A 22,190-nucleotide genomic window follows, 5' to 3' on the forward strand; every position below is an offset into this window, starting at 1 on the left:
TGTAAAACAAGGTTGTGATTTAATTTGGCAATTTTATTTTTAAAAATATCAGTCCTAAATTTACAAGGGAATATATCATGTTAATCATTCAGTTTCATGGGATATCTCAAAAGTGACCTTATCACTGTTCTGAAAAAGGAAACCTGATCTCCAATAAGTTAAAATATGTAATTCTTTGCATTAATTTTTAACAACTCATTGGATAGCTTGAAACACATTCACATGTATTTGTGGAGATGACATAATTGACAGGAAATACCAAATACTCATGTATTAAAAATTATAACATACACTAGAAGTAAACATTCATATGCTTGTGACTTTGTCTCATTTTAACAAGTAATTGCCAAAGATTGCTTAGAAAAAGTCAGTAGGACTCGATAGCAAAATTTAATCTGTTGGTAGTCACCAAGTAGTAACACTAAATTGATAGAGAAAAACAATTTATTGGTTACCAAGGATTAATCAAAAGGTTGTTTCAATTAATCTAACGTGCAAATTCTGTTGGTAAGCATAAAAATTTGAAAGAAGTTCAGTGTTCAAAGAAGTAACAAAGCAATTATGTGCATTAATATTCATTGTATAGCTAAAAATAACATTCAATTCACTATGAAACCAATCCTATTTCATTCTAATAAGCTATAGAAGGCTCTTAAATAAAAGGTTAGAGGTTTTGACTTAAAAAACAGAAAACTCTCACAAAGCTAAAAAAGTGTTTAGAAACAACTCTTAGTAACTAGCCATGCTGGTTAGTATGTAATGAAAAAGAAAAGCTATGCTGTGAAGATACTAATCATTACTACATTTAGACAGAAGGGAAAATGTGCACATCAAAACACTAAAAACATTCACATACTACTACCAGTAGTACAACACCAACAGTAACTCAGATTGAAGGATAATTAATTTGACAAAACATAATCATTTATTTAAAATTTTAGGCCAAATTTGCTTTCCAATATTCAAAAGAACGTGGTCATTAATTAAAGTATCCTGTTTGAAAATAATCCACGCAGGCATTGCTAAAACTATAAAACTATGTATTATATAAAAGAGTCACCAAAAATCCTATTTGCAGAGTAAATTAAATGTCTAAAGTGGGGAAAAGGAAAATGATAAACAAAAAGATGGGATCTAAAAATTCAGAATATGAAAAAAATAAAGTTGACAAAACAAGTGAAGTGAATTATTAGATAATCTAGAATATTTAGACAGACACTGGCTACCTTTTGATACCAAATCTTAGGTAAAATCCTATTTAGTGAAGTTTAACACTTCTCAGTAGCTTTAATATTTTAGTCTGGATAAAAGCTATATAAATTTTGGGATTACTCGTGAATTTTGATATTTCTGCTAAAGTGGTTTTCAATTCTTAGGAATTTTTGCTATAACATAATTTATCTTTAAATTTTAAACAAAAAACTAATGAGAACTTTCGGCTGGGCACAGTGGCTCACGCCTGTAGTCCCAGCATCCTGGGAGGCTGAGGTGGGTGGATCACCTGAGGTCAGGAGTTCGAGACCAGCCTGGCCAACATGGTGAAATCCTGTCCCTACTAAAAATACAAAAATTAGCTAGGTGTAGTGGCAGGCGCCTGTAATCCCAGCTACTCAGGTGGCTGAGGCAGGAGAATCGCTTGAACCTGGGAGGCGGAGGTTTCAGTGAGCCGAGATGCATCACTGCACTCCAGCCTGGGTGACAACAGTGAAACTCCGTCTCAAAAAAACACTTTCCCCTAACTCTGCTTTAAGACACATATACGAGTCATTCATTATAAATGCAAAGAGCTTAAAGCAACCTCCTATGTAAATATGGAGAATTCACTGAGTATTAAGTGTTGTTGTATAAACTAAAATAACATGTAGCTCTAGAAAGAGCCACAAAAGCCCTGTAGGAAAGCTTGTCTCAGTCTATGCCCAGTAGGCACAATTGTAAGCTAAAAGCAAACGGTGGACAACAGTTTCATTTCTGATTTTGTTTTCTTTTTTGCACTGAACATCTTAATATGGAAAGTGATATTAATGACTACGCTACATTATTCTAACTTCCTAACATTATATGCTAAAACTATTTTCTTCTCTTATCAGCTTTTAAACACTGATTGCAATTAGTGTTGAGATGTGCAATTTGAGGTAAACAGAAGGAAATCAGAAGAAATTCCCACCATTAGAATTATTCAAAGACAGAGTAATTAAGCAGGCATCACAAACAGTTTTAATTAGTTTTGAACTCATTTCTGAATAGGTTAATGACCTTAAAAGTGATAGCCAGCAATTTCATTATATTAATTTAAAGGAAAACTTTGACAATGTTTGTGTCTTTAATTTTACCATTACTAAGCTGTCTCGAACATGCCAATAAATTCAGTTTATTTCTGCAATGTTTTTGTTCTCTAGTTTTACTTATGTAATAAAATAGCATATTAAAGTTAAATTTTAGTATACTCAATATAGACATGTCTTGATAAATTTAGTTAAATATACTTGATAGGTCTAAATTTTGGAAGAGAAAGTGGTAAGCGATTACTCTTAAAATGGTATGATTCAAGGACAAAATCCTAAAACAAAAATAAACATGAAACAGCATGGTTTTCAATTGTTGTCTATCACTGGCAAGAATAACAGTTTCAAATAATTTCCTTCAAAAGGAGCTCCACTGTTGCTGTATGCCTGCAAAGCACAAGCTTACTTGAATTTTGAGAATAAAGTGGACCTCCATTAACATGGGGCTGAGCAGAAAATTGAGCAGTCACAGAGGGAGTTCGTCTGTATCCACCAGAAGATGTCGAAGAAGTAGTAGAGTTGTGTCGAGAGATCTGCCTGGTCATTGTGCCATACTGGGAACCAGGAGCTGAGCCCGGGGCTGCTGAAAAGCATTAGTCAAAGGCAACCAACAAAGAGACTTGAGCATTGTAATCACCTTAGATGGCAGAACAAAGCGGGAGGGGGCCTCAGTAAGAAATATTTATTACTTTTTCAAGACCAAGGCACAAAATAAAGACAAAAGTAAAGATAAAAATCAAGTAACTTTATCTCCAAAGTCAAAAACAGAGAGAAAAAAAAACAGCTGCATGGAAAGCTGTAAAAGTAAATAAGTAATATTCCCAAGCTTTTAAAAAACACAATCCCAAATGATACTTTGCTAATATTATATATAATTTTTTGTACATTTTCAAATATATAGCTTTTATATGTAAACTGTCTTTCCAATAAAATAAGTACCAAAAGACAGTGTGAGGCAGAAAGCATCAGTCTTTAGATATAAGTAGATTCATGTCTGGTTTACAAACTTCTTCCTTTCCACTGACAAAACTTTCAGAATTTTGATTCACATTATAAGACTCTATCTAGCCAAATCCAAGTTAAACAATAAATTTTTATTTACTAGTATTTTTGAGTTTTTATTGAATTAGCAGTTATTAGTATCAATACATATTAGGTAAAATCATTTTTTAAGAAAAGTACCATTTCTAGTTTCAAAGCACTTTCATGTAATGTCAGATTTGTTGTAGACCTCCAAATTTCTAAGATTAACATACATTTTCCCTATTAAATTTTTATAACTGACAAAAGCAGAACATTTTTTGACTCTATAAAATATGGCATTTTAAGGCAGTTTTGTTTAGAAAATCTATTCTCTTTCTCCATGCCTGGAGAGCTGCTTTTCCACAGTACATCCAAAGCATCTGCTTTTTAAAAATAAAAAAATTAGCATGCTCATATATATTTTTTCATCAGTTAATAATGAAACTGATGAAAATATTAATACTTAACATTGTATTAAGTGCCATCTTTCCCAACATTTCAAAAGTTTCATATTTAAAACGTTAATAGAGTTCAAAGCCTCTAAAGTTAACTATACTTTCCAAGGTTAACTTCGGGATTATTATTATTTTCCTTGCCCCATCTAAACAACAAACAATGACAGAGTAAGTAAAAAGCCAGCGTCCTAGTTTATCTTCATTCAGTTGTCTAATCATTCTTAGAGGTCACACAAGGTATTAGATAAAACCATACAGCAGAGGTTGTTCATTAAGACAAGTGCTGATCTAACATTTTGGAACTCCCAAGTCATAAGCAGTCACTAATTATTTGAATCATCCACATGCTCATTTTCTAAAAAGAAAACAGTTTAAAAATAATTGTCTATTCAAAAGCCTTCGTGAATAAGTAATTTTGGACAGCTAGGTTTTTCCAGAGAGCCAAGAAATAAGCATTTAAGGGCCAGGTGCGGTAGCTTATGCCTGTAATCCCAGCACTTTGGGAGGCCGAGGCAGGCGGATCACCTGAGTTTAGGAGTTTGAGATCAGCCTGGCCAACATGGCGAAAACCCGTGTCTACTAAAAATACAACAATTAGCCAGGCATGGAGGCACACGCCTGTAATCCCAGCTACTCAGGAGGCTGAGACAGGAGAATCACTTGAACCCGGGAGATGGAGGTTTCAGTGAGCCAAGATTGCACCACTGTACTCCAGCCTGAGTGACAGAGCAAGACTCTGTCTCAAAAAAAAAAAAAAAAAAAAAAAAAAGAGTAAGTCTTTAACTGTTTTTGTTTTTAGTTTTTTATTTTGGGTAAAGAGTCTGACTCTGTCGCCCAGGCTGGAGTAGAGTGGTGGGATCACAGCTCACTGCAGCCTCAACCTCCTGGACTCAAGCAATCCTCCTACCTCAGCCTCCTGAGTAGCTGGGGATACAGGAGAGCGCCGCCAAACCCAGCTAATTTTTTATGTTTTGTAGAGACAGAGTCTCACTATGTTGCCCAGGGTGGTCTTGTCCTGGGCTCAAGCAATCCTCCCACCTTGGCCTCCCAAAATGCTGGATTACAGGTGTGAGCCACCACTCCCAGCCAACCATTTTTAATAGAAATCTCTGTAAAAGGATTTTACATTTCTCTGGCTTGTATAAAAAAGTGTATAGAATCCGAGTTATTTTTGTTGGTGATTCAAGAAAAAAAGCCAATCATTTAGCAATTCTGAGCCTATTTTAGAATTTAACATTTTATCATAAAATAAATAATGCCAAACGGTGTGCGACTTATATGCATCATTATGTGTTATACATGTGAATTATACACATACATGTGTGTATAAAAAAATCTAAATAATATATACAGCTCAAGAAATCGAATATTAACAAGATCACTGAGGCTTCCTGGGTGCTCCTCTCCTGGATTCCGACCCCCACAAGGTATATGTTAAACATTTTCTTTCTTTTGTAAATAGTTTTTACCATATATATATATATACACACACATACACATATATAACCTTAATACACATAGTTTTTACAAATTTATAAACTTTTGTAATAGAATGAATCTATACATATTGTTGAATTGCTCTTTTTCTTGATAATATTTTCAAAAATTCATCCATGTGGCTATGTATATCAGTCATTCATTTTTGCTATTTTATTTGTATGTAAATATATCATAATTTATTTATCCATTCTACCACTATTAGACATTTTGGTTTTATTGAGATTTGTGCTATCAATACTACCACTATGAACATTCCTAAATATAATTCCTGAATCTCTAGGACAGTGGTTCTCAAACTTCATCATTGATCAGTATTTCTTCTTAAGGCCTTGTGTTTTGTTTAAGATGGGGTCTCATTCTGTCACCCAGGCTACAGCGCAGTGGCACAATCTCAGCTGTCTGCAACCTCTACCTTTCAGGCTCAAGCCATCCTCCCACCTCAGCCTATTGAGTAGCTGGGGCTACGGGCATGCACCACCATGCCCGGCTACATTTTTTGTATTTTTTGCAGAGATGAAGTCTTGCTATGTTGCCCAGGCTGGTCTCGATCTCCTGGATCAAGCAATCCACCTGCCTCAGCCTCCCAAGGTGCTAGGATTACAGGCGTGAGCCACTGTGCCCGGCCTGACAGCTTGTTATAATACAGACTGCTGGCCCCATCCTCAGTTTCCAGACTGAATTAGGCCTAGAAGGGACCTGTGAATTTGTATTTCTAACTAGTTCCCAGATACTGATTGTCTGGGGATGACACTCTGAAAACCACTGCTCTAGGACAGCAGTTTTCACACTTTTTGGTCTTAGGGTCCACTCTTAGACAACCCCAAAAGCCTTTTGTTGACATGGGTTATAGCTGTAGATAATTACATTAGATACTAAAACTGATATATCTTTAAAACATATGAATACACAAGTACACATTTCATTAGAAGTCAAAGCAATGACTTTATCAATACTTCATGCAGCTTCTAGAAAATTCCACCATATAATTATAACAGAATGAGAATGAAAAGGACAAATAATGAATAGAGCTCTGACCTCAAAAACTCCATGAAAGGATCTTGGTAATCCTCAGGGGTCCCTTAACCATATTTTGAGACCTAGTATTCTAGGGTAAATACGTAGAAATGAAATTGATAAATCTAGGGTAGGGTACATGTTCAACTTGACTAGGTAACAACAAATTACTTTCTGAAGTGAGTGTACACATTAATAAACTCCCACCAGCAATCTGCTTTCCTCACCAACACTGATACCAGCAAACTTCTACCTTTTAACCTGTCTGCTGGATATAAGATAGTATTTCACTGTGGTTTTAATTTTAATTCTCCTGATTATTAATTGGGTTGAGGCCATTTTTTTCTCACAGATTTTCTACTAACAATTTCTATTCTTAGGGTCTTCATTTCTTTTTTTTTTTTTTTTGAGACGGAGTCTTGCTCTGTCGCCCAGGCTGGAGTGCAGTGACCGGATCTCAGCTCACTGCAAGCTCCGCCTCCCTGGTTCATGCCATTCTCCTGCCTCAGCCTCCCGAGCAGCTGTGACTACAGGCACTCGCCACCTCGCCCGGCTAGTTTTTTGTATTTTTTAGTAGAGACGGGGTTTCACTCTGTTAGCCAGGATGGTCTCGATCTCCTGACCTCGTGATCCACCCGTCTCGGCCTCCCAAAGTGCTGGGATTACAGGCTTGAGCCAAGGGTCTTCATTTTATTACCTCCTTTCTCTCTTTTCCTTGGTATGTGCAGATGTTTTGAAAAGATATGCTGTTAGACAGCTTTATTTCACCTAACCTGAAACTCAGCTCTCCTTATTTGAACACCTCATTATCCATTTCTACCCAGATTACTGTGATTGTGTATTTCTAGACTCAATGGTTTTTACATTGACATTTAAAATACACTTAAAATTCCTTATATGCTCAGTCCAGTCATCCCCAACTTGTGAACAATTTAAATGCATTTTATCGAGAAAACTATTTCATGGCATCCTGAGATGTCATAAAAACTGGGCCATATCAGAGTTTTTCAAACTATGATTCACAGGAAAGCCTCAGAGTACCCCATCCCACATGTATCATTTGCCTTTCAATTTTTCTCCTCCTGTCCCCACCTTCACCCTGATCCTTTGACTGTTGTATATACCAGAGAGTTCCAAATTAAGTTTCACTTGTGCTGGGCGGGGGGATTAGGCTAGAAAAATCTAAACAAACAACAAATAAAAAACACATTAAGTTGGTTATAAACCAAGCATTTCATATTATAGAAAAAGTTGTTTTATATTTGTTTACTGTGTAAGTGCAGAAGCCTTTCACCAGAAGTTAGTGATATTAGATTTAATACTTTAATCTTTGTATTATCACCTGCAACCTAATAACTATAAATGCTAGCACTCTACTAGCACAGAGGAGTTTATTATGAATTATGTAAAGTGAGTTCAATGGCTGCAATGGCTATGCAATCTCACCTATCACAGTGCTCACTGGGAGAAGTGGTGCCAGAGGTGGTGCTGGTGGAGCTCCAGAAGGAGGAGGGACAGAAATGTTTTCTAATAAAATAGTTTATAATTCAGGTCAGAGTACAAGAAAAGAAAACTCAACATTTTGAAACAGCAAGAAAGTACAATATATTGGAAATAAAAAGAAAAAAGATACCCACATGTAAAGCATGCTCAAATGAGTATGAATTTTGTAGGTAAAGAGGCTATCAAATTTATACCTGCCTTAACTATCAAATATGCCTATGTTTATAAGTGGCTTTTTCTCCTTTTTCAAAAATATGCTTGAAAAGCTAAGAATTTTTTTCTAACATTTTTCATTATCATATTTTTAAAATATACATTTTAACAATATAAAAAGTCTCCATTTCATTTACTAAAAATCAAGAGGCTAATTTAATGCCCTCCAAGGATTTTTGAAATTTTCATACTTTCTGAAAGTAAAATAACTTTCCTATCTTAATCTTATTTTACATGTATTGCATTTTATTGAAATATATATTGAATATCACAGATAAATGTAGTAAAGTCACAAAATAAGCAACCACCAGAGCAGATACTGGCCTGCAAGGCAACATTAAAACTCCTAGAAACATAATTCACCTTTATAGACACTGATTCTCCAGCTGGAGTATCATACAATACTGGTTTGCTCTTGAAATAATAAATGTCATTCTTGACTAGTATGCTAGGCAAATACAGTCAGCCCTCCATATCCATGGGGTTCTTCGTCCCTGGATTCAATCAATAATAGATCAAAAATATTTCGGGGAAAAAAGGGGATGGCTACATCTGTACTGAACATGTGCAGACTTATTTTTCTTGTCACTATTCCCTAAACAATACAATATAACTATTTAAGTAACACTTATATTGTATTAGGTATTATAAGTAATCTAGGGATGATTTAAACAATATGAGAGGATGTGTGTAGGTTATATGCAAATACTACACCAGTTTATAGAAAGGACTTGAGCATCCATGCATTTTGGTATCTGCAGGGGACCTTGGAACCAATCCCCTATGGACACTGAGGAATGAATACATTTCTAAAGCAAAATGGCTAACAAAAAGTTATTTAACAAAACTACTTAATATACAGTATATATAAGGAGAAACAGCTGGCGAAATCCTATAGACTTTGTGAAAAACAATCTAAAAACATTGTTAAATTTGTTATCAGCCTTTATTCTAGCAACAATCACAAATTTAATTAATAATTTTACTCAATGTGACTAATTTATTTCAGCCTTCCACAATAAAGCTCATAAATATTATCACGTATTAAACACAGATTAATAAATAACACACCTGGTCCAATAGTGGGTGGCGAAGGTGTAGGCACAGCAATGGGAATGCCAATACTACTGCTACCACTGTTTTCTCGACTTCCACTTCCTCCGCTACTTCCACTGAAAAGAAAAAAAAAATTGTGAAAAACCAATTCTAGAGACATATTAAAAAAAAAACTGTAATCACCCAAGGCCCCTGAATACTCCTTTTATGTCATATAGTCACCCCTCAGTATTCTTGGAGGATTGGTTTCAAGAACCCCCTTGGATACCAAAACCCATGGATGTTCAAGTCCTGCGGCTGGCCCTAGAGAACCAGCGGATATGAAAAGTCGGTCTTCTGTATCCACGGGGTCTGCATCCCATGAATACTGTATTTTCAACCTGAGACGGGCTGACTCTGGGAACGCAGAACCTGAGGAAGGAAGGGAGGGAGGGAGAGAAGAAGCGGGGAAGGGAAGGAGGGAGGGAGGAAGGGAAGGAGAGATGGAGGGAGAGAGGGGAGAGGGAGGGAGGAAGGGAATGGGAGGGTGTGTGTGTGTGTGTGTGTGTGTGCATGTGTGTGCGTGTAACAAGAATTTTTTTAACTATTCATCACAAACCTTAATCCTAATATTTGAAATGGTTTCCTCTACTTCTCAACCTATCTGGAACCAATATAATGATAACACAGTACTTAAAACCATCTCTGCTGAAATATTTATCACCAACAAAATCTTACAGTACAATGAGTCAACAAGTGTTTTCAAAACCTGCTATGAAGAGCAGTGAGCAATGCAGTGATGAACCACACTGTCTGAAGCTCATAATGGGAAAACTGACATGAAAAGGTAATGTAACAGATACAACAAAAGAGAAAGTACAAATAATGTGGAAGTAAATTAAAAGGGTAATCCATTCTAGTCTAAAATTAATATGAAAACTTCCTCTCATCTCAAAGAAAGGTGATAACACAAACATTTTCTGGAAAATAAGCATAATGACAAAGAAAGACAATAGTGAAGTTTCAGTGTGGTCATTCTAGAATAGTTGCTACTGATAAACTCTAATCAACTCCTCACTACTATTCTACTTCCTGTGGATGTACTGTCCTGTTAGCTGTAGGACGTGGCTCTCTCTAGTTGTTTCTAGTAAGGTATGGCACAAGCCTTACTTCTTGTAAGGTATGGCACAAACAACTAGATCTTATGCCATCTAGTTGTTTATAGTAATGTGTGTACATGTGTAAAAACATATATTTGTGTACATGTATCCTTACGCTCCCTATTATGTTTTAAAATCTACATGATTTGCTCAATGAGTCCAGAAATTTAAAGGGCAAAGATTTGCAATGCCTGGATAAGATTTTTATTTTCTTCTGCAATATGATCATTCTATAATTAGATTATCATATGCTAATGGAAGAAAAAGAAAAAAGCCATTTATATAACAGACACAGCTTAGATGTGAAGACCTCCCTAACTCCCTCAAGCCAGGTGATCAACACTTAGTTTTGTGCCATCACTGCATCACAGACATATGAGTATTTATCCTCTTATTATGCTCCTCTTCAATTACTGTCTTTTTTCCAACAAGGGGTTGGCAAATTACAGCCTGTGGGCTAAAACTGGTCCATTGCCCGATTTTTACTACCTGTGAGTTAAGAATGTCTTTTACATTTTTTAATAGTTAAAAAAATCAAAAGAGGAATAATATTTTGTAGCACATTAAAATTATATGAAATTAGAATGTCAGTGCTATAAATAAAGTTTTACTGGAACATAGCCACATTCATTTACGTATTGTCAATGGCTGCTTTTGTGCTATAATGACAGATCTGAGTAATTGCAACAGAAACCATATGGCCCACAAATCCTAAAATATTGACAATCTGGCCCTTTATAGAAAACGTGTGCTGATCCCTGTTCTAATAGAATGAGCTCTTGAAAAAAGAACTATGCCTTATTGGCAAATGCCTAATATCTAATGAAACAACACTTAATAACTGTTTGTTGAATATGATTAAACTATGCTTCCACTATAGAGAAAACCTATACTTTGATCCAATAGTTCAAATAACAACAAAGAGAACAATTTTGTTCCTCAAAGAACTTGACTTGATACAGTATCTGCAGATATCAACTTAACAATTTGTTTACTAACAGTGGCAATAGTAATAAATACCACTTACCTAGCATCTCGCATCTCGATATGCCCTATTTAGTGGAATTCCCATAAATCATTTTGATAAGTTATCTCTCATTTACCAACGTAAGAGTGAAGGCAAAAGAGAGGTTCCCTGCCCACGTTATTACGTGAGAGAGAAAACTAAAGAATAAAACATTTGGTTATAAAATAAATTTATCTGGTTTTATAAAGCACTCAAAAATTGAAGTGGCTACATTTTGGGGGAAGAAGGTCGAGGCAATAACTGGGAAGGAGCTTGAGAGGCTTCTGGGTTGCTGATAATGTTCCATTTTCTGATCTGGGTGACGGTTATATGAGTGTGTGTCCATCCATCAAGCTGTATACTTAATAAAGTGGATACTTTTCTGAATGTTATACTCTGTAACTAAATTTTAAAAAATCCACCGGGTAATTGATTTTTAGGACATTCAAAAATAATAAATACAAGGCCGGGAGCGGTGGCTCACGCCTGTAATCCCAACACTTTGGGAGGCCGAGGTGGGCAGATCACCTGAGGTCAGGAGTTGGAGACCAGCCCGGGCAACCTGGTGAAACCTCATCTCTACTAAAATACAAAAAGTAGCCGGGCATGGTAGCGTGCCCCTGTAATCCCAGCTTCTCTGGAGGCTGAGGCAGGAGCATTGCTTGAGCCTGGATGGCAGAAGTTGCAGTGAGCCGAGATCGCGTCACTGCACTCCAGCCTGGGTGACAGAGCTAGACTCCATCTCCAAAAAGATAATAATAATAATAATAAAACATATTCTAGTATACTGATTCTCTTGAAAGTCTCCCTCAGATTTAACTTCAATCTTCTTTCCTTCAATCTCTGAAAGTTTAAATCACGTTGTATAATTCCTATGATAGTTAATCTTTTCTCCAAAAGTATTTGAGTGGTTTGCCTTAAATTTTTTTAAAAGAGCATTTTAAAACATTCTTAGGGCCAGGCACGGTGGCTCACACCTGTAATCCCAGCACTCTGAAAGGCCAAAGCGGGTGGATCACCTGAGGTCAGGAGTTCGAAACCAGCCTGACCAATATGCAGAAACCCTGATTCAACTCAAAATTAGCCGGGTGTGGTGGCACAGGCCTGTAATCCCAGCTACTTGGGAGGCTGAGACAGGAGAATCGCTTGAACCTAGGAGGCAGAGGTTGCAGTGAGCCAAGATTGCACCACTGCACTCCAGTCTGGGCAACAAGAGCAAAACTCCGTCACAAAAAAAAGAAAAAAATTCTTTAGTCTTAACCCAAAGAGTCTGATAGAGTCTGTACCTCTATCAAAAGGAGGAAACACAAACAATCCATTAATAGTACAAACAGGTGTTTAAAAATCTTAAAAAAAAACCAAAAAACAGAAGTTATAACACAAGTTTACAGGAACATATATAATATTATTCCCCCAACTTTCACATTTGATATTAGCATTAGAGTGGCACTTCACCTTTACTCAGCACCTCCATAGGAGTTTGTCACCAGTCAGTTACACCCACTTTAGAGATGTTCAAATACTCAACCTAAAGGCTTACCTGTGTGTCCTTGGTCTCTGATTTAAAGATGCTGTCCTGCCTGGACTATGCTGACTTCCAAGCCTAGCAGGACTCGTCATATAGTCATTAGGAACTGTTGGGGGTTTAACAGGTTCCAGGGTTTTATAAGGAGTATTCCGTCTAAAGAAGCATAGTGGAAAAAGGAATAATGAATAAAAAAGATAAAATTGTATTTTTCCCAAAAATATGTGAGTTTCCCTTTGTGACCATGTATGCCAGGATTTAAAAATATATATAACAAAGTTTGTAATTTTAAAAAATATTCTTCACTGGGATATATGAATTTTGTTATTTTAACATGAAAACTAAAATTTGTTTCCTTTTCCTAAGAAAAACATAGGAAAGGGTAATTTAAAGTCCTAACCTGATTTCTAAAAATTATAATTTTTTAAATGCTCAGTAATATCAAACTTTAAAATGTACATCATTCTCAGTCCAGTCACTCATAAGCCACTGTTCTTTAAACAGGAAGCTAAATTTCTTTATATAGGAAGCTGCAACTTATTCCTACCTCAATATGGCAATAAATGGAGACATACATTCTATTCTAATCATTAATTTCTCAATAAATGATTTCGACTTTTCTGTTTAATAACTTCATTTTTTTTTTGTCAGGGGCAGAGGGTTTAATTAATAAAAATGAAAACTAAGACCTTCTTAAAAGAAGACTGATTGTTGAACAACCCCTCCACCAAAATATAAGAAATCCAATATAATATTCCCAGTATTAAGAAAAGCAACCTTAAAGAAACGTAATGCCCTGGCAAGTATTCGCTATATTTAGTACACTAAGAATTAAGAAGGAAGAAGCCACTGTTATCTTTTCTACTTGTCCAACTGGCCTTCCCATGGAGCTACTCTAGTATAAAGAGGCCTAAGAACACCAGCAGAAGCATAGTTACAAATAAAGTGCATAGTTTCCTAAAGTAAAGAGTCCCTAAGTCTCAGACACCAATAGGGGAAACAGAAGAGCTGTGGACTCAGCCACACTACACAAAAGTAGACCACTGGTCAAAGTTCTATAATATAGATACTGTAAACACATGCAAAGGCACCATTTGGAATACTCTAATCATTCCATTTAAAACAAGTCAGATTTATATTTTTTAAAAATTAGATGACAAAAAAATAAACAATGCCATTTATACGTATATAAAAACTTTCCTGGTACAGATTTTAGAGAGTATTACAAAGCCAGCAGATTCATTTGGGATTCTGTTCAGGAAAACAAGAATTAAAATGAATTTGTAAAAGGTAGTGTCACATAGAGAAGGTAGTGTGGCATGGATCCCATACACTTACTTAAGTCACAGAAACATCTTTTCCTTTAGCATATGAATTTCTTCTGTAAAATGTAGTTGAATTCTTACCCCAGTGTTCCCCGGCCTGACATGGGAGGACTTGGCGGTTTCTGAGTAGGAGGATTTGTTCTCGACAGAGTGCCAGTTCTTGCAGGCTGGTTATTTCCGTGCTAAAATGTAGAAAGAAATGCTTTTATTTTTATATCAAATTGTTCTCTTTGTGTTTTAACACCATGTATTATTTTTTTTTAATATCAGAATGTGAATTAAGGATTCCCAGACAGTTTGAATAAAGACTTTGGTACTACAGTTTAAAAAGTCAAGGAACCACTTGCACTTGGTTTTCCTATTATTTTATGCCATTCATATCACATTGTAGCAAAATACATGTGAGATCACTGGATTGTTTATCTTATTTTATTGTTAAACATGTTCACTGAGATCAGACTTATCTGCATTCAAACACTGGGTTTCCTACAAATTTTTGAAATGTGTGCATGAACATAAACTATAGATCTTACTTGTCAATTTGCTCAAATACCCATCTGAAAAATCATCTTCATCCTAACAATTCAGTAACAAAGTCACATATGATGTCTGGGAAACCTCCTAATTGTAAGTCAATGAAAGCAAGGCAACTACTGAAAAATGAGCAAAGCAATAAATGTTAGCAAAATTAATGTTCCTATACAAACGTAGATGTCAATATATCTTTGATATATTAACACAGCCAAGCTAAATGTTGCTTATTTGAACTGAATTTGAGTATATTTAATCTACATAAATCCTACAGGGAAAAGCAGACAGACATAAGAAGAGTTTTCAAATTTTAGTGGCTCTGCAGCCTCTATCAATACAGAGGAAATACTGTGGATCAAATGATAAGTAATGGCTCTTACCTTGGCTTTTAGCCACTTTACGTTGGCAAAAAAAGAGGGGGAAAAAGTAGACATTAATGCTAGGTAAGTTATATCTGATAGGACAGGTTTACATTTACAGTTATTCAATTCATATTAACAAGCTTTTTTCCAGCCATGTTTCAAATACTTTGTAAAGAAAAAGATATCCATAAGTACTGGGGAAATACTCATGTGTTTCACATATTTTTCAAAAGAATTATACTCATAAGGAAACCACCACTTAATTATTCCAATCTCATGCAGGCTCAATGATTTTTTAAGTCAGTATTTTATCCTATGGAGCTAATCCAACCGAATCACAGATGATTTAAAAAATATGTTCATTTAAACACAAATACCATAACACATTAGATGTGAAGCTATTTAAACATATTGGTGCATAAGACCTAACACTTTACTGGATAATGAATGTCCAAGTATGAGTATTCATTATTTCAATGGCAGTATAGTTTAAAAAGTGATAAACTGCAAATGTTAAAATTCAAAACCACACATTGCTTTCAAAAATGAAAAAAGGACCTAGTATCTCGAAGCTTAAAAAAACTCATCATGCACAGTGATAACTTAGCCAGATTCTAACTGAGATATAAACAAACAGCGTCTGGAAAACTCTCTCATTCCTAGCTTCTGAACCCCAATCCTGAGCAGGTCAACACTAACAGGAAGTTCTAAGTACCTTTAGTTCTAAGTTTTCATCTGAGCCACTTAAGTCAAAATTCAAAGCTGAAGAAAAGTTGTTTTGATCCTAAAGCTGACTAGCCTACAGAACATGAAACAATGTGTGGAGTCCTAAAGCATCACTACTTGTACAATGCCACTAAAAAATATGTATCTTCAGGTTTTAGAGTCTAATTTTTTATAGATTTGGGGGCTTCAAGTTTTTTTTAACAACATCTGACATTCTCAACAAGTAACTACCATTTTTCAGGTGGCCACAAGGCAATATCAAAGGAAATCATCCAAAGAAGAGATTTGGTATCTCTTGGATACATTCTCATTTATAGAAACTGTGCCAGAAATATGGTACACTTCAATGTTTGTTTAAAATGATATTGCTTATTTCTATCTGGAAACAACATCTGGCACCCTACCAACCATGACATTTCACACCTAAAGAATAAAATTTGAGTAACATTATTAGAATCCTTGAAGATAAAATGTACTAATGTATACTTCAGTATCTGTATTATGATATATAATATACTTACATACCAATGTATATCTTATAATGTATATACATAATACACTAAATACTATCCTAAAATCACTAAGAAAATATTCTAAATATGTCCACGTATCTCCCTTCATTTGTCATTTCAAGTGGATAAGTAACAAAAAAAAGCATTCAAGTATAAGTTGGTCCCAAATGGAAAGAATAAAAGAATTAGACTGGGGATGAAAATTCTACTTGAATTCTGTGCTACTATGCAATGGTGTAAGCTTTAACCTCTTATGAAGTTCAGCCTCCTCTATTAAGTGTTATTATATATGCAGATGTGTCAATGTTGGCGAGTGTTAGTAGGAAATAACCTCTGTATCTTACATCTCAAAATACTAATATTTTTGTTAGAAATCTATAAAATTTTTCCATTTAAATATCCTCAAAACATATCCAAAATGAAACCGTTTTTTATTTCCTTAAGATCTCATTTCAGGCTAGGCATAGTGGCTCTTGCCTACAACTCCCGGCACTTTGGGAGGCCAAAGCAGGTGGACTGCTTGAGCCCAGGAGTTTGAGACCAGCCTGGGCAACACAGTGAAACCCCTTCTCTTGAAAAAATAAAAATAAAAAATTAGCCAAGCATAGTGGCACACACCTGTAGTCCCAGCTACTTGCATGGCTGAGGAGGGAGGATCACTTGAGCCCAGAAGGTTGTGAACTGTGCTTGAGCTATTGCACTTCAGTGAGACACTGTCTCTTTTTAAAAAAGATCTCACTTTGTTTCCTTAACATTTACCTTTATGGATGAGTAATTTCACCATTTGCCTGGAATCTGTTTGAAATTCCCTTTGATTCCTCCCTATCTTCTAAGTACATCATAGCTTTGTATGTCATAGGCACTCAATGTCTAATGTTAATTCTTTTTTTTTTTTTTTTTTCAGACAGAATCTGGCTGTTGTCCAGGATGGAGTTCAGTGGTGCAATCTTGGCTCACTGCAACCTCCGCCTCCCGGGTTCAAGCAATTCTCGTGCCTCAGCCTCCCAAATAGCTGGGATTACAAGTGTGTGCCACTACACTTGGCTAAATTTTATATTTTTAGGAGACAGGGTTTTGCCACGTTGGCCAGGCTGGTCTGGAACTCCTGGCCTCAAGTGATCCTCCCTCCTGAGCCTCCCAAAGTGCCAAGATTACAGGCATAAGCCACTGTGCCCAGCCAAGGCCAATTCTTTCTTTGAAATGATTCTTAACTCACTCCTCTGCTTTATAAATTAAAAAAAAAAAAAATCATTCCTATGTAAATATTATAAAGCTTTAGTTTCTACACTGTTTAAAAAAAATTAATCAGAAAGCCATTAAGCTGAGACAGCTCCCGCATTCTGGGTTCCTACTTAGGCAAACCAAAACACAACTGAGAGTAACTTAATCAGAAACCTCCAACTAACCTCTAACTAGGAACTTTACTAATCAGAAACCACAATTAACTTCTAACCAATCAAATATTTTGCTTGTCTTGCTTCTTTGAACTTCCCCCTGCTTCATGTCTCTGTGGTCTGAAGCTGCCCGATTCATGAATCACTGTGAACTCAAACTCCAAAAAAGGTAACGTACCTACGTTTATCTTTGAAGACCAATAATAAAATCTAACAACTCCTAGATCACATAATCTTTTGAAGCTTAAAAACAAGCACACAAGCACACACTAATCCAGTCATCCCTTGGTATCAAGAAGGCTTGGTTCCAGGACCCCCATGAATACCAAAATCCAAGGATGCTCAAATCCCTCATATAAACTGGTGTAGTATTTGCATATAACCAACACTACCCTCCAATATACTTTACATCATCTCTAAATTACTTATAATACCTAATACAAGGTAAATGCTATGTAAATAGTAATGATATTTATTTGTATTATTTTTTATTCTTGTATTGTCCTTGCATTTTTTACTCTTTTTCTTTCTGGAATTTTTTTTATCCAAGGTTGGCTGAATCCACAGATAGAAACCTGGAGATACAAAGGGCCAACTACATATGAAAAGTCCTTTGTAAATTATGATCCAGGCTGTTAATTATTATTAGTGTTCTTCAAAATCAATGTAAATTTCTTTGCTAAGTATTCAGGCCTTCCCTATTCTAGCTTCCTCTCAAACCTTGTGCTCACTTACAAAGATCATCTTCTTTTAATTCTCCTTTATGAATATGTTCTGGTAGTTTCTCTATGCTGGGATTCTCTTATACGTATCTTATTATTATTCCCAAAAATCAAACCAGATTTACTTTGGGATATTTTGCATATTTTTAAATTCCTATTAAACTAACATGTACCATTTATTTCACAGCATAAAATGCATTAACACAGTAAATACTATTTAAATAAAACCCAGGTATATTTAAATACAAATACCAAAACACTAAAATTTATATCACAAAATAAGAAAATGCAATGGAATATTAATCTTGGAGTATGGCAATCGTAAGCATAAAGCCTAGTAGCTATAAGAAAAATATTAATATATTTAGATACAATTTTAAAAATTCTGTATGTATATTTTTTAAATACCAAAAAACATCAAAGTCAAAAGCCAGACAGCAATATGAGTAAATAGTTGCCAATATATGAGTGGCTACTAACTCTTCAAACAGAAAAAAAAGGACTCTGACAAGTCAGTAAGAAAACAAACTTCTAAACAGAAAAGTGGGCAAAAAATACAAAAATAATTTGAAAGCTGTAAGCAGTATCTCACTATCCTCAAAACACTAATTTTAAAATAAACGTAAACTTTTCCTTCTAATAATTTTGGCCTGGCAAATGTTCATTAACTACTACCAAAATTTCTACCTTCACACATCTCTACAACATTCTGGAAATATTTAAGCCAACAATGATCCTTTAGAGAGAACACAAAACTAAGAAAACAAAGCAGCATTAAGATTACTGGGGAGAAGCAATTGTGTGTATGTGTGTATTTTTCAGTCACAGAAACAAACTATAGACACATATGCCAAATAATCAGCTTCTAAAATATATTCTTCTCAGACCGTGCACCTTCATCCCTCACCAAAAACGTATTTTAAAATAGCCTGCATAACAATGTGAATGTACTTAATGTCACAGAACTATACACCTAAAAAGAGTTAAATGGTCATTTTATGTTATGTATATCTTACCACAGTAAAAAAATCTAAAAACAAAAACAAAGCCCCCCACCCTTGTGTCTAATATATCCATATTATGGCTAGAAAGCAGATTTCCAAAATTCACAGTCCTATACTTTCAGCATTTATTATGCTGTTTATATCTCCCACTTACACATATACGATGAAATAGTTAAATTTTCTCATCCAAAACTTCCTTGTAAAATTTAGATTCATCGTATACTCAGCTAAGTACTATGTCTTGAACTGTTAAACACAACTACTAATTGAGGGATGAGGTAATGGAAGATATTCACTACTAACATAATGACAGAAAAAAATTTTTAATGAATGTATACTGCTTTGGTAGGAATAATCAAGGTGAGGCAAAATGGGGAAGTGTGTGTGTGTGTGTGTGTGTGTGTGCACATATACAGGTATATATGTATACATACATGCATGCATGAACATATTGTTTTTCTTTAAATCTTAAGGTAGATAGTAACACAAAAGACATTTTCCCCGGATTCTCAAAACTCCAACCCCAGAGATCAGTCTAGTTTAAAGCACCTTGAATTAAAACTGAATTTCAGCTCTTATACAAGCCTAGCCACATCTCTGAATAAAAATACAAGAAATAAACAAGCAATCTCCTCTGCATTTGCAATGTGTTCCAATTTTATATACAATTTACAGACATAAAAAGTGAAGAGGAGATTCCAATAGTCTCAGAGAGAAATAGAATAAAGGTTAATGCTTTCAGCTATACTCTTCTCTCAACCAGGAACCCCAAAAAATCCAGAATGTAACAGATCTAGCAACAGCACCAGTCAGATCAATCAGCTAGGACAAGCTTCAAGATTCTAGCTGACTCCTTAACAACTTAAAAAATATTCTGAAGACCAGAATCCAAATCAAACAGTCCTCTTAGAAAGGAACTTCCAAATTTCAAAGGAATAGTTTATCCTGAGCAGAGACAGCGAAAGAATTTAGGTCATTCCAAACGCTTGCAAAATGACCCATAAATACCAAAAAGCTGACACACTACAGGTGTCCTTCAAGATCAGCTAATTTTCCATGCTTAGAAATGAACACAGGCAACACATCATCTCTCTCCTGAAAATCTGTGGGGTTTTTTTTTGCGGGGGGGAGGGTGGGGGGTTAAGACAAAATTACATACAATTTTCATTTTTTAATAAGTTGCTGGCATTACATATACACACAGGTATACAAATATATATACATATTTAGAAATGAAATGATTAAAGTATTTATAAATTATTTTCTAAAGTAATTTTGAAAAGCATGTAGATTTTTATTTTTAAATATTCAGTAGAGAAAGAAAGACATGGAATTCACAACACAAATGGATAATATTTATTTGTCTAGGATTTATGGTTTAATAACCATTTCAAATTTTAATATCATTTTTAGTATAGCCTACTCCACTGATAAAATTACACCCCAACCTTAGTAAAAATGCATATTAAAAATTGTATGAAAATTATAATACTAGTTGCTAAAGAGAATCTATTAATTACAATTATCTTTATCACAATATTTCCTATCCAAAATATTTACTGGATATGCAAATTAGTTTGTTTATGTAATATAAAATGCTTACCTTGACACCATGGCCCACATCATCCAGAACTGTGTAATCGATGGGTTTCCGAATATACCTTACAGGGCGCTCCATATTCGCAGGTGCTATTATTTTGTGAGTTCTTGACGTATTCTTATTTGTTGTCAAAATACCAATCTCTCTTCGAGCCACTTTCTCTTTATGAATATCCACAGTCTATATTTTAAATTTGAACAAAACAAGAAAATATTATTTGGCATAATATATTTGCTATCCATATACATTGGACCATATTTAGGATGGACCACAGGACTGTACACCACATGTCTATTTTCCAGTGAATACTATTAAATTATACTAGGCTAAAAGCAGAGAATGTTTAGTGGTGGTTTAAAGCACCAACTAATGTAATGGATTTGATTTTAAAACAATTCTCTGGAAAGCAGTTTTCTTTCCTAACAATTTGGTATGTGGGCCGGGCATGGTAGCTCACGCCTGTAATATCAGCACTTTAGACCAAAGCAGGGGGACTGCTTGAGTTCAGGAGTTCAAGACCAGTCTGGGCAACATGGCAAAACCCTGTCTCTACAAAAAGTACAAAACAGCCAGGCATGGTGGCATGCACCTGTGGTCCCAGCTACTGGGGACGTGAAGTGAGAGGATCGCTTCAACCTGGGAGGTGAAGGCTGCAGTGAGCTGTGATTGTGCCACTGCACTCCAGCCTGGGCAACAGAGGGAGACCCTGTCTCAAAAAAAGAAAGAGATTTGGTATGTGCAGAAAGGGAAAGTTGTCCTGGTATGAGTAGCTGACACTTTATTTATTCAGTGTGATGCAGAATCCCCCCCATACACACCCCAAAAAAAGTAATTACAACACAATGAGGCAAGTGCTATAATGACACATGCACAGTTCATTCAAAATTACTATAAAGGTGCTGAGAACAAGACAACTAACTAGGTTGAAAAGGTTCATTTAAAGGCTTTAAGAGTACGTAGGTTTCAAAGGATAAACAGGAGTCAAGAATTGGATATGAAAAATATTAAAGGCAGAGAGAATAACATCCTGCAGAAAAAGGTTTAAGAGAGAAAAATGGTAAGAGCAGATATACACTGTCAGCAAGCAGCCTAGACACCTGTTTGGCACAGCCTACCTAGGACTGGCCTACAAGGTTTTTAAAAAAATTTTTTTAATTTAGCTGCCAACTTAAAACTGGACAGTAGCCAGCACATGAGAAATAATTATACAACTGCTCAACAACTTAAAATCCAGCTTAATAAGGAAGTGATGACAAATTTAAATTGAGTGGCATGATCACCTCTGCATTTTAAGAAGA

The 22,190-nt window shown here is 35.3% G+C and overlaps 1 protein-coding gene across 20 annotated transcripts in view; it reads right to left on the reverse strand.

The window, feature by feature from the left end:
- The window catches only part of ABI1 (abl interactor 1), a 117,424-nt gene that overhangs the window by 9,508 nt on the left and 85,726 nt on the right, over positions 1-22,190 (reverse strand). For 2 of the 20 annotated variants that reach the window (XM_045399719.2, XM_005564817.4), the window contains exons 3-9: positions 20,896-21,072; positions 14,953-14,967; positions 14,123-14,223; positions 12,732-12,872; positions 9,062-9,162; positions 7,721-7,801; positions 2,689-2,862 (exon numbers count right to left, since the gene is read on the reverse strand). In XM_045399719.2, the coding sequence (XP_045255654.1) occupies positions 2,689-2,862; positions 7,721-7,801; positions 9,062-9,162; positions 12,732-12,872; positions 14,123-14,223; positions 14,953-14,967; positions 20,896-21,072 (790 nt within the window). Of the gene's footprint in view, positions 1-2,688; positions 2,866-7,720; positions 7,802-9,061; positions 9,163-12,731; positions 12,873-14,122; positions 14,224-14,952; positions 14,968-20,895; positions 21,073-22,190 lie in introns of all 20 variants that reach the window. The other 18 variants (XM_015455666.3, XM_005564816.4, XM_074001265.1 and 15 more) reach the window with 9 other exon arrangements.

This window comes from Macaca fascicularis, chromosome 9 (genome assembly GCF_037993035.2).
Source record: "Macaca fascicularis isolate 582-1 chromosome 9, T2T-MFA8v1.1".
Classification (NCBI taxonomy): domain Eukaryota; kingdom Metazoa; phylum Chordata; class Mammalia; order Primates; family Cercopithecidae; genus Macaca; species Macaca fascicularis.